This window comes from Kalmanozyma brasiliensis (genome assembly GCF_000497045.1).
Source record: "Kalmanozyma brasiliensis GHG001 unplaced genomic scaffold PSEUBRA_SCAF6, whole genome shotgun sequence".
Classification (NCBI taxonomy): Eukaryota; Fungi; Basidiomycota; class Ustilaginomycetes; order Ustilaginales; genus Kalmanozyma; species Kalmanozyma brasiliensis.
Genome location: NW_015961989.1, coordinates 794,426 through 806,569, shown reverse-complemented (window position 1 = coordinate 806,569; position 12,144 = coordinate 794,426). Strand labels below are relative to the sequence as shown.

General features: G+C 57.3%; 5 protein-coding genes and 2 non-coding genes across 7 annotated transcripts; 3 read left to right on the top strand and 4 right to left on the bottom strand.

The window, feature by feature from the left end:
• Positions 1 to 2,174: 2,174 nt before the first annotated feature.
• On the bottom strand, positions 2,175 to 5,069 carry PSEUBRA_005671 (uncharacterized protein; the record flags this gene model as incomplete). Its single annotated transcript, XM_059465586.1, has 1 exon — positions 2,175 to 5,069. One exon carries the CDS (start codon positions 5,067 to 5,069, stop codon positions 2,175 to 2,177), a length of 2,895 nt encoding a protein of 964 aa, XP_059320404.1.
• Positions 5,070 to 5,301: 232 nt separating this feature from the next.
• PSEUBRA_005670 (Glutaredoxin-like protein) lies at positions 5,302 to 5,710 on the top strand (the record flags this gene model as incomplete). Its single annotated transcript, XM_016439071.1, has 2 exons — positions 5,302 to 5,533; positions 5,616 to 5,710. 2 exons carry the CDS (start codon positions 5,302 to 5,304, stop codon positions 5,708 to 5,710), a joined length of 327 nt encoding a protein of 108 aa, XP_016290380.1.
• A 147-nt stretch (positions 5,711 to 5,857) lies between these two features.
• Positions 5,858 to 6,597, bottom strand: PSEUBRA_005669 (Dynein light chain-related; the record flags this gene model as incomplete). Its single annotated transcript, XM_016439053.2, has 4 exons — positions 5,858 to 5,881; positions 5,977 to 6,063; positions 6,144 to 6,518; positions 6,595 to 6,597. The coding sequence occupies 4 exons, from the start codon at positions 6,595 to 6,597 to the stop codon at positions 5,858 to 5,860; spliced, it is 489 nt and encodes a 162-aa protein (XP_016290379.2).
• A 272-nt stretch (positions 6,598 to 6,869) lies between these two features.
• PSEUBRA_006531 lies at positions 6,870 to 6,971 on the top strand. Its single transcript has 2 exons — positions 6,870 to 6,905; positions 6,936 to 6,971. It is a non-coding gene; the product is annotated as a tRNA-Cys (tRNA).
• A 285-nt stretch (positions 6,972 to 7,256) lies between these two features.
• PSEUBRA_005668 (Ubiquitin domain protein) lies at positions 7,257 to 7,781 on the top strand (the record flags this gene model as incomplete). Its single annotated transcript, XM_016439084.1, has 4 exons — positions 7,257 to 7,302; positions 7,404 to 7,486; positions 7,593 to 7,661; positions 7,758 to 7,781. 4 exons carry the CDS (start codon positions 7,257 to 7,259, stop codon positions 7,779 to 7,781), a joined length of 222 nt encoding a protein of 73 aa, XP_016290378.1.
• A 435-nt stretch (positions 7,782 to 8,216) lies between these two features.
• Positions 8,217 to 8,321, bottom strand: PSEUBRA_006530. The gene is made up of 2 exons: positions 8,286 to 8,321; positions 8,217 to 8,251 (listed from the first exon to the last, which is right to left on the bottom strand). It is a non-coding gene; the product is annotated as a tRNA-Gly (tRNA).
• Positions 8,322 to 8,506: 185 nt separating this feature from the next.
• Positions 8,507 to 11,779, bottom strand: PSEUBRA_005667 (Armadillo; the record flags this gene model as incomplete). The annotated part of the gene is made up of 1 exon (XM_016439042.1): positions 8,507 to 11,779. One exon carries the CDS (start codon positions 11,777 to 11,779, stop codon positions 8,507 to 8,509), a length of 3,273 nt encoding a protein of 1,090 aa, XP_016290377.1.
• Between the last annotated feature and the right edge of the window lie 365 nt (positions 11,780 to 12,144).

The window sequence follows — 12,144 nt, the reverse complement described above, 5'->3', positions numbered from 1 at the left end:
CGTCTGTGTGGTGGACGGGTGATGAGCAACTGTACAGCCAGCTTCTGTTTGTATCAGACCGTCTTCCAGTTTGAAGCTGACCGTCTTGCTGATCTGTACTGGACCGTCTTGCCTTTGTATCAGACCGTCTTGCTGCTTGTATCAGACCGTCTTCCAGATGATGCCGTCTGCCCGCCAACTGGAAATTGCCAGGAAATTCAAAATGAATACAACGCGTCTCCAATTTTGTAGCTGACCGTCTTCCCGCCATTTGAATGTTGCCAATTGAAATTTCAAATGGACCGTCTTGCCAGGCCATTGACGCGCCAACCTCATTCTGTTCCGCCCATCAAACCCTAACCCTGACCGTCTTCCCACCAGTTCAATTTTCTCACTTCAAATTTCAAATGGACCATCTTGCCAGGCCGTTGACGTGCCAATATCATTCTGTTCCGCCCATCAAACCCCTAAGCCGCCACTTGGCAGGAGAATTGGCGACGGACTTGACCATTGCCGCCCACCACCGCCCCACGGCCTAGGGCTAGGGTAGATATGGAGTAGTGTGGCTGGAGATATGGTCACCGAGTAGAAATCAACATCGGTTGCGCTTTCCACATTCCAGTCCTGCACTGGCGCGCGGGCTGGAACAGGTGGCAGACGTGTACCNGTGTCAGCAGCAGAGGCAAGGAGCATTCTTGGCGGCTCTACCGGTGGCTCTGGCTCTGTACCTGGCTCACCTCTGCCCAGCCAAATCACAATGCCATCTGCCAGGATGTCCTCTTGATGGGTACCCTCAGCATCCAATGGTGGAGTTAGCTCTTCTGCTGGCAAGTCAGGAAGCGTTGGGCCGTCAATGTCAGATACCAGACTGAGTGACAGCTCATGTTGAGAACCTGGGCTTGCAGGACGGCTGTCTGGCTGGATGGGCAGTACATCATCCCAGTCTTGAGCAGCAATGCCGCTGTCTTGCGTTTGCGTGTCTTGTGGAGGTGATGCGGCCTGTGTTTGAGATTCTGGAGATGGTGGTGCTTGAAATTGGAATATTGGTTCTGCTGCTACTGTGTTGAGCTGGGTCTCCGGTGGTGTTGGCGGCAGTACTGCCTGGCAGTGCCGGATGCCCTGGTGCTTCCTGAGCGCCACTGCATTCAGCACTACCTGACCGCAGCTGCACGCCACCAGACCGCATCCTGCTGCGGCATCCTGTGTGACATGAACTCCTGTGTGTGCCTTGCGGATGTGGTTGGTGATGTTGGTGATGGCGTAGCTGAAGGAGCACACNTCTGCCTGCCAGATGGAAATTGCCAGGAAATTCAAAATGAATACAACGCATCTCTAGTTTTGAAGCTGACCGTCTTCCCACCAACTCAGACTTCTGATTTGAAATTTCAAATGGACCGTCTTGCCAGGCTTCCAATGCGCCAACACCATTCAACCGGTGACATGAAACCCTAAGTGCAATGGCAAGCTTGAGCTTGCGCTTTTGGATTGCAGGCTTGAGCTTAAGGGCTTCAATTGATTTGTTGCATAGAGTCTTGATGTTGTTGGCAGGACACAGAGTAGCAATGGGCAGATTGAGCTCCATTGGGGTGGTAGTGGGCATCTTGGTGGGGTCTGATGGCGTGGACTTAGGGCTTTGGTGGGTGCACTGGCAGAGGAACAAAGCCTTTTCAACCCAAAGAGCAAACAATGTTGACAAGCATGGTCAGCAGGCATGGTCTGCAGACACAAAGGACAGCGCATAGAGCAAGCTTTTGGCTTACCAAATAGAGATTAATGGTGTGAAGTTGTTGGATGAGGATGATGATGGAAGGAGCAAATCAACCAGGACATGACCATAAACCAACAACAAAGGAGACACAGGCCTGGGGATGCAACCAAGCTGACCTTTTGTACATCAGAACATTGTAAGATTCAAGGCTCAAGACTCAAAACTCAAAACTCAAAGCTCACAAACCTCAAAACTCACAAATCTCAAAACTCACAAACTTCAAAACTCAAAACTCACACTCAAGACTCGAGGAGTCGCGCAAGGCTCGAGCTTGGATATCGTGGTTTGTTGCGGCACATTCTCGCTAGACAAGCTTGGCTGCTCGGACAGAGACTCTGCTAGAGATTCGTTAAGCACAGCTGTTTACCAAGATCGTAAGCGAGAACATGAAAGAGCAAATGATAGATGCGTCCGGCGCCGGGCGAATCTATGCCTGTGTATGCGGTTGAAACGACGATGTGGCATCGCTGCCGCCGTCTCGACTGTGCTGCGTCGTCACCTGGGTTCTCGCCGCGCCGTCAGATCCGTTGAGCAGCAGACTGTCCTCCGTAAAGCTCGGCGGAAGCTGCACGTCGGTGAGGCTCTCATTCCAGCCCTCCTGACCCGTCGCGCCATTCAACTGATCTTCGGAGGCAGCAACGTCGCCGTTGGTGGATGCATAGTGCATGCCTTCCGCGCCAAAGAGCCCTTCGCTCGTTGTCAGGTCTACCAGGCTCGCGCTTGGCGCTGCGTCGAAGTCGCCCATACCACCGACACCGGCGTCGTCTGCTGACGGCTGGAAGATAGCGAACTGATCCTCGAGCTCGAGGCGCGAGTCGGAGAGTGCGTTGGCGGACGACAGGTTGGCCGCTTCGACCTGGGCGGCCATCTCTTCGGTCGACGAGGGTGGCGGGCGGTTGGCCGTGTCGGTGCGACGAGATCGTCTCGCTCGACCGCCGTTGGTCGGAGCGTCAAGGGCAAGAGCGTCCCCAGCCTCGGCAGCTTCGCGCGCCAGCGCAGCCAGCTCGTCCAACTCGTCCATTGGGCTTGCTTCCCGCACTCCTGAGCTTGACGGAATGGAGGGACGCGCGAAGGGGCCCAACCCATCTGTCTCTGCGCCCGTCGACGCCGCCTGGGCCTGAGCTTGCGCGCGCAGCCGCTGCTTCTCGTCATGCACCCGGATCCGCTCCATCCTCGCCTGCTCGCGAGCCGCTTTCTCCGCCTGGTACGCATCCCACATCGCTGCTTTGCGTCGCACCTCTTCACCGTCCGTCAACGCCTGCTGCGTTCGGAAGAAGGTTTGTTCTGCTTCGAGCTGTTTCACTCGCTTCTTCCACCGGTCGACGGCGGTGTTCAGCGTCGCACGATGCAAAGAGAGCCCGTCCTCGAGCCGCCCTTCCAGCAGATCGACCTTGGCCTGCGCCTCCGAGGCGGTGGCTTGGGCGGCGGACGCAGAGGCGGAGGCGCGGTCGTAGAGCGAGCGCACAAAGTCGTGCTGCGACTGCGACTCTGCTAGCTCCTTTTCGAGCGATGTCTTGGCCGAAGAGAGGGTTTCGATCTCGCGCGAGGCTGATTCGAGACGCAGCTGGAACTGGCTGATCTCGGATCGGGCCGCTTCGAGATCGTCGCCGGCCGTCGCTGATGCAGCCGTGTTGTGCGCATCAGCAGGTGAAGCTTGATCTTCGGCACTCGCTCCGCCAGCACCCCACTTGCGTCCATTGGCATCGTATTGCACGCTGTAGCGTCTGTCGTTGCGCAAGACGCTCGCGAGGCTCTCTTCGAGCTCGTGCACGTCGAATGTCCCCTCGACCGTGTCGAGCAGCAGGATGACTGCGACACCACCGCGCGCGCTCGGCGAGTCGGACGAGACTTGCGATAGCTGCGTCTGCTCCGTCAACCGCACGACTACCTGCGAAGTGATCCCTGACAGCGCGGCGTTTGCTGCGGATCTGGATTGCTGCGAAGACGACGAAGCGGGGAAGATGAGCAGGTCCATGCACCACAGCTTCTTGGTACGCAAGAAGCCGTCCTCCTGTGTCTCGGAGTCGTCATTCTGCGACTGCGACTGCGACTGGGATTGTGACTGCGACTGCGAGGCGAAGCGTCGTCGTGGTGATCCGCGCAGTTGTGATGCCTTGGGCGCGGACGAGGGCGAAGAGGAGCGGTTGGCGCGTAGGACAAAGCGTTCGATCTCATTCTTTAGGAAGGCGGGGACGTTTGGAGATCGCTGGATTAGCTCGACGACCTCAGGTCGGGGTAGGGCCGACCAGCCGAGCGAGCTGCTGGTGGAAGAATGCGAGGCGGATGAGGTCACAGCTGGTTCGGGATCCTCCCTCGCTGTAGCTGGTGGGAGGGCGGGCGTCGAAGAAACGATTTCCGGCTGCTGCTGAGAAGGGATGGACTGGCTCGGCAGCAGCAGCAGATCCGGCTGATCGTCGTCCTGCGGAGGGACAGCAGCAGCAAACGCGGGAGTGGACTGGATTGGCGGCGGAGCGGCCGAGGCAGTGATTGGCGAAACACTCTGCTCCTGCGGCGGTCTACGCCCGGCACGCCGCGAGGGTAGCGGCTGTGACGATTGCGACGCGGCGAGTTCTGGAATGAGATCGTTTGGACCGATGATATCATCGTCGTCGATCGCAATTGGGATCTGACTGAGCACTTCTTGACCAGAATAAGTGTGAACATGCAGGTTGCTGTTCTCGGCAGTGAGGGGAGGCAAGACCCAAGCTCCTAGACGAGGAACATCCTGCGGCTTCACCATCAGCTGCACTTGTTCTGCGGGGGAGAAGGACTCGACTGGGGAGGAGTTGTCGATCTCTGCCTGGCCGCCGTGTCGTTCTTTTCGCGAAATCCGTGTCTCGGCCAGTTCGAGATCCATGCCCGTCGTGTCATCCAGATACGGCTCGAACACGCGCGTCGATATCGAGGGAAGTGGCCTCATCGCGCTCACTGATGCTACTGCTGGATCGCTTGAGGGCGCTGCTAATGACGCGGATGAGCCAGAGTGATCCTCTGCTTGGGTTGAAGGGATGTATTCCGATGCGCTCGATGTCTGCTGCTGGAGGCTTTGCGACTGGATGGGGATATCGTCTATGTCGATCGAGGATTGTGAGTCCAGTTGGCTCGAGAGGGGATGTTGAGCCGCGTGGAAGGCAGCCATAGCAGAAGAGGAGGGCATGGGGATATCGACAAACACACCGCGGGCATCTTGGGAAGCGGGGATCTCGAAGTCGCTGCTGCTCGGATGAGGTCTTGTTTGCCTGTCGTCATCCGCGGCGAGAGACCTCTTGCGCTTGCGTTGCGCATCCTGAGGTGGGGGAGGGGACGATTCCGGGTCCGACATGGTGAAGGGAGCTTGACTGGGGCGACTGTAGCGAGGTGGGACAAGATGGTAGCGAAGGCCAAACAAGGGTCCAATGATTGCCTTTGTACGACCGTGTCACTTTCCACGGCAAAGCAAAGCCCGATTTCCGAATCTGGACTCGACGCTGAGACATAACTCTTTGCTCGATTCACCTGCGAGGCTCATCTGCATATCCACATCCGGTACACTTCATTCTTGAGAAGTAGTCACGATGCTGCCAACAGTACGATTGCTCACACGACAAAGACCGTTTCGGCTGACCTTGTACACGGGGGCAGACTGCCAACTATGCCAAGTGATGCAGCACGAGATCAACAAAGCTTCCAAGACAATACCGATCGAACTGGCGACGTACAACATCAGAGACGACTCATTGCCGGATGTTCACACGTGGAGACGCAAGTATCAGTACGATATCCCCGTGCTACATCTCGGCGAGAGAGGTGAGTGCTGCTGCTGTTTCGGTCGAGCATTCTAAGGCTGTGGCTGACGCGAATGCTTCTGGATCTGCCGCGACCTGAACAGAGCTTTTTCGACACCGCGTGACAGCAGAGCAGCTGATACAGAAGCTGCAACGGGAGCCAGAACAGGCAGCAGACGACAATGCAAGCGAGACATGATCAAGCGCTTTGACAGTATGGCCAGCCTGTGCATCTTGTGAGAGCGTGAATGCATAAGATGATTGCAGCAGAAGGCGAGGAGGCTGAAACACAGAACGGATGTGGGTATATGGTATCGAGTCAGAGCAGGCCAAGCATAGCGACGGTTCACTGTACGGCTGCGTTGGGATCCTATCGTAGCGCACGGTATGAGGTAGACGAAGCAGAGTGGGGGTCAGCGTTGAGCCCAAGGCAAGCCGAGATGTCGTAACGGAGGCGAGACTTACCTGCAGCACGACCAAGAGGTACTTGTCGTTGGGCGTGATCATGATCTCGTACTTTTTGGTCCTGATGCGCAGGAAGCCAAGCTCGTCCTGTGTATATCAGCGAAATCCTCGTCAAGGGTCAGCATGCCATTCAAAGCCGCCTTCCGTTCCCAGCAAGCGCAACTCACCGTCTCGTCAATCCCCCGAATATCGGCCGCCAGGCTCTCCACGCTGCTCTTGACCAAGCTCGTAACACTCTTGAGCATCTCTGCCCTCCCCTTGGCACCGGGGCCGCTGGGATCGAACATCTGACCTCCGCTTCGAATCACCAAGCCATCGTGGCGGCTGAGCACGAGACAGCCTAGCACGCCTTGATGCGTCGAAAGCCGCGTGAGCGTTGCTTCGATCTCAGCGGGTGGTGCCGAGGTGGATGACGAGCACGGCGGGGCAGGCGAGCCTCGATGCGGCGAGAGCGGTGACGAAGAAAGCGGTCGTGGTGTGGGTGTTGCGATCGAGATGTGAGGATGGGCGGTGGCCGTTGCCGTGGCTGGGTGGGAGTCGGTCTGTGCGATCAAATATGAGCAAGAGTGTCAGCGTTTCGACCTAGATGCGCATCAGCTCGTCCAGCTTGCAGCTTACCATCTTTGAGTGAATACGATGCCGTGCAGCGGTGGACGGTGGTGGTGAAGATGAAGCTTGAGCGAGGACCCAGGGCGATGGGTACGTCGACCACCAAAAAAAAGTGAATGAGCTCTCTCTTATCGCTCCACATCTATCAAAGCAGACAGCTGAGATACACGCGCGCGTCGTTGACGAACACCCTTTGGCCCGCGTGATTTCTTGGCTAGACGGGATCTTGCGTTGATGGATTGGAACGTTCATAAATACTTGTGTCAGTCAATCTTGGGCAAAACGTGGGAGAGGCTTAGTGGTTTGGCGTGAGATTGCAACGTATCTGTTCTGGAACGAAGCTAAGAAAGATCTTGAGGTCGTGGGTTCGATTCCCACCTTCCACTTTTTTTGCTTTTTCGCTAGGCCGTCCTTGCCGCCTCCTCACCGCCTCGGAAGACGGCAAAGTGGAGCAATTTTTAGCGCTTTGGAGAACAACACCTTGAACGCTTCATGGTGTCCCTTCTTTGACGTGAACCACCATCGTCTACAACGGTCGCAATAGCTTCAGGCTGGCTTCGAGCAGGTCGCGAGAGACTCAATCGCCACTTCACAACCTCACGAAGAAGATCAATTCGACGACTGAACTCGGCTGCACAAGCTTGGTGCCAGCAGACTCACCGAACAGCAAGATGCCGATGATCGAGGTCCTCGCCAACGACCGGCTGGGGAGAAAAGGTGCGTTTCCGTCTTATAATCCTCTTGTTCGCTCTGTAGCGCTGACGTCCCTGCTCTTCCTTGCTGTCTATCTGCTTCTTCTGCTTCCCTGCTTCCAACAGTCCGAGTCAAGTGCTCGCCAGAAGACACGATCGGCGACCTGAAAAAGCTCATTGCTGCGCAGACGGGGACACCACCCCAGAAGGTGAGCCCACACATCCACGACCATCTCAACCATACGCAGCGATGGCTAGCGCAGCGACTGACCGCGATTGCTACCTTGTGCAATACGTCCTTCCAACTCGTCACAGATCATCCTCAAGAAGTGGTACACCGTCTACAAGGATCACATTACACTGGCGGACTACGAGATCGCAGATGTAAGTCCTAACGCCCCCGGCGGCCATGGTTGCGCGAGTCAGAGAATAGGCTCGATGCATGATGCTGACTTCGCGACTCGATTGCTCCTTGAACAGGGCTTCTCGTTCGAAATGCATTGATCTAGCTGGAAGGCCAGCTTCAAGGAAAGCTCGCAAATGACGTGCAGCGATGGGCGAAGGCCTTCCCTTGCGCAGAGCAACTAGTCACACTACGACGAACATACCCAATGTGAGCCCCCTCCTCGTGTGTCAGCTGTCCTGGGTGACGGATCATGCGTTGGCAACAGACACAGTCGTTCAAAACGTGTGTTGCTCGCTCGATGCTTTCCAAAGCTGAACCCTTTTTGAGCACCCAGAATGCGCGCAGTTCTTCGAGCAAAGTTGTACGCCCCGGAGTCATGTCGATGCTCCTCGTCCTCCATCCGTCTACAATGCACAGCATTTGCTTCGGTCCTGGTGCCAGTCACCCCTTCATCCCAGTCCAGGCCCATAACGAGACGAGCTCCAAAAAGTGACCGGAGAGCAAGGTGAGCGATCCAAAAGGGCAAAAAGAAATGCATTGACGGGGACTCGAACCCCGGTCGAGTCGAATCGGTAGTCACGTCTCGGTCAAGACGATGAGTTTGGCAACGACTCATGATACCCCTACACTATCAATGCCACGATGAAGGAGCAAAATCTTACCACATACATAATGCCACTTGATCACTCAGTGAGTGTACACAACGACTAGCTGACATCGGGTCATCGTCACAGTCACAGTCGACACACACGTCAATACGGAGATGATCGACTTGCCATTCCCATCAACAACGGAACAAATTGCTGGCCAGCTGGGCCACAACTCAGAATCGCAAGCCCTGCCTATACTGCACGAAACCCTGCAGGTTCTCCAACGCCTCCTCTGCGCTCGCTCTGAGGCTAATCTGCTTCCGCCTGTCGATCTGCTTGGCGAGCGCCTTGCACTTGAACGCGGTCGCCCTCAACCTAGCCAGCAGATTGGGCTGTCGGAAGCCAGCCGCGTCGTAGTGCGACGTCTCGTCGGCGTACGTGTCGATGATGCCGTTGATCGCGGCGAGCATGCTTTCCGGCGTGGTGCCCGAGGTGGTTGACGAAGGGTGGTCGGGGATGTGCTCCAGGATGCTGACCAAAAAGCTGCCGATATGCGCGTTGAGAGTGGGATGGATGAGGGGCGAGCGGGCGATGGTAGAGAGGAGGAGGAGGCATTTGACGCGCATGCCGTCGGTGCTAGCCGACGTGTAGCCCGTGGTGAGGGCCATGATGATCTCTGAAGAGACGGCGTTGGCGACGCTGACGGGGATGCTGGGGCTCGTGGTGGGCGAGAGCTCGACCGAGCCTTCGAGGATGCGCGCGAGAGACCACATGGTGCCAATGCACGTTTCGACCATCACCAGACCGTCTTCGCCTTCGCCTTGACCTGCGCCCGCACCGGCACTTGTGCCAGCCGAACCAACTACACCGTCCGCATCGCCGTCGGAAGGCGTCACGAGACCAGCGCCGGCATTCGCCACCGCAGGCACGCTGGCACAGCCTTTTGCGATCTCGAACAGCGTCTTCCACACCTCATTCAGACTGCCGTTCTGAGGAGTGTTCTGCGACCATGTGCGGAACGCCGCAATTCGACGCTGCACCTTGGGGTCGGTAGCGGGCTGCGACGGCGGAGGCGGCGAGAAGGCAGCGAGGCAAAGGAACACGTTATTGAGCACCGAGAGCGAGCGAAGGTGCAACCCTCGCAGCAAGCCAGATGCATGCTTGTCGTCAGGCTTCGCCGAGGTGAGCGACGGGAAGGACGCCTCGAACGGGCGTGCCAGTGTCAAGAGTGCACCGGCAAGCGAAGGATTAGAAGCAGTCAAAACTGCGCAAAGGTTCGGAGCGTAGCCTTCGAAAGGCAAGGTGCCGCTGCGCTTGACAGCGTCGGCAAACGTATCGGCGCCGTTTTGAGCCTGTCGAAGGCCCATGTCGTCGTCGTCTTTTGCTTCGTCGTCTTCTCCATCGTCGTCGTCTTCGTCACCGCCCATCTCCATGTCCATATCCTGGTCGTGACCCTCTTCGTCCGCATCGAGGTCCTCCAGCCACTCGTCTTCGTCTTCCTCCTCCGCGTCGCCCTCGGCTTTCGAGTCGAGACTGCCGGCCATCTCGGCGAGGACCTCGAGCGCAAGCATGAGCGTTTGCGCCTTGTCCTCGGCTTTGCCCTGCATCTTTGCTCGGAGGGTCGCTTCGTCTTGTCCGTCCTTGGAGCTGGAGTCGAGTGAAACCGCCTGGCTGACATCGCCGCGGCCGTCGAGGTCGTGTGCGAGCTGAGTCATGTCCACGCCGGCCAGCAGACGTGTCAGGGCGGGTAGGATGGCGCTCTCTTCGTACTTCTTGAGCGTCACGCCCTCTGCACCAGCACCATTACCGTTGGTTGTGCTTGCGGTCGATGATGTGGGGATGAAAATGTGCCTAGAAGTGAGCGTGACAGCCGAGCCGCTGTGCTTGCGAGACTTGGAGCGCGAAGATGCAGCAGCTTTGGAGTCGACGGCGGCAGCAATGTTGCGGAAGATGCCTGCGGAGAGGACGCCGAGCATGGTTGCCTGCGAGAGGACGTAGCGCTTGAGCTTGTCGATGCCGGTCTGGTCGGTCTGGACGCAGGCCTCGAGGAGGCTGAGCGCGGACTGGATGGCGGAGAGGCAGCGAGTAGCCGCAGCTGGCTGTTCATCCAGCGAAGTCGGGATGGGTGCCTGTGCCGAAGAGGGAGGCTCAGCCCTGCCGCCCTTCTTCTTAGACGACTTCGGAGGTGGGACAGCAGACTTGCGAGAAAGCAGACCGTCAACAAAGTCGGCTTCGCCTCCATCCGTCAAGGCGCAGAGGGCGTTGCCAGAAGCAAGGGCGAGGTCGAGCAAGAGAGACAACTCTTCGTTAGAAAGCACGCCAAGGGCCTCTGCTGACGCGGCTTGCGCACTGGAAGAGGATGCACGAGAGCCATCTGCGCCCGCAGTGGACAGAACGGAAGCAGCTCTTGAGCCGAGAGCGATAGCAGAAGAGAGCCAGGAAGCGAGAGCTTGTCCGCTGAGCTCATCGCCGGAGGTACCTGCACCGACGACGTCCTGATCGAGCCACCTCCACGATACAAGCTTGGCGAAAGCCTTATCGCCGGATTCGCAGAGACACCAGACCACGGTGACGAGGTTCTCTGCCATTTCGAGAAGACCCTTGCGCGTGTTGGAGTCGAGAGACAGGAATGGCTCCCCTCGACGAGATGTCACCGATGCAGTCGCAGAGGTGTCCATAGCGTCGCCTGAGTCGTTCTTGCTTGAGGTGGCCAGCTTCTTTTCGTCGTCGGCTGTGAGACCGTGACCGGCAACCTGCTCGAGCGTCTTGCCGAGTGCGGCTGCAAGCTTGGTAGCATGCCTCTTCTCCTTCTTGTTCATCTGGACGAGTGGCTTGGCGAGGAGCGCACGTTTAGACTCGAGATCCTGCTCCTGAGTGGGTGCGTCGTCGACGAAAGAAACCGAAGGATTGGCGCTGGCGCTGGCAGACGAGCTTGCATCAAAGCCGAGAGCATTGCTAGCCCACCTCATAGCTGAAAGCATGGCAGGAACACCGCCCTTGTTGACGACTTCATTGCGAACGTCGAGACCAGCATCGACGCACAGGTTGCGGAGGGCACCGCTGGCTTCGCGCCTGACATCGACCTCGGTATGTGATTGTAGAGCCTGGATGAGCCTTCCGACGAGGTTGTGTGAGAGCAGAAGCTTGCGGTGCTGTTTGACTTCGGAAGCTGACTGGGTTGGGCCGACAGTGAGAAGCAGCGACACGGAGGCGAGCGACCAGACCTTGTCAGCTAGATTGATGGATGCTGAGGTGCTGGCAGCATTGTCGGGAGCAGGCAGGTTGGCCAGCAGTGGAATGATCTCGTTGGCAGCGCCTCCCTTGTTCGGACTGGATCCGTTTGCGGTCTTTGAGGCTTGCTGAAGCGCATCAAGGGTAGCGGAAGAGACGGATGAAGGCGATGCTTGTGCACTGCTCGCTGCTGAAGCTGACGCAGACTTGGAGAGGGGATTGTGGCGGTGCAGCTTGCGCTGATGGCGCTGCGGATCGAAGCCGGACTTGGGCATGGTTGGAGGCGGATAGCGTCCGATCGATCAACGCTAAGTATGTGATGGTCAAGAAGAGAGGCTGAGTGGTGTCGGACAGCAGCCGAATGGTTGAGAACCCTGAGAAGGAGGACCGAACGAGCTTTGTTTGAGAAGAACTTTTTTTTGGCTCAAGAAGAACTCTCACCGACGCGCCGACAAAAATCCAGAGCTGCAGAAGCGAGCAAAAAAGTGTGTGGAGCTGGTCGGCTTTTTCACTGAGTCGTGTTAGCTGCACAATCTTCACATTTACACAAAATCTACACTGAGTGGCGAACGATTGGATTCAGGGATACAATTTCGATCGAGCAACTATTCGTTCTCAAACACCAATTTGTATTCATACT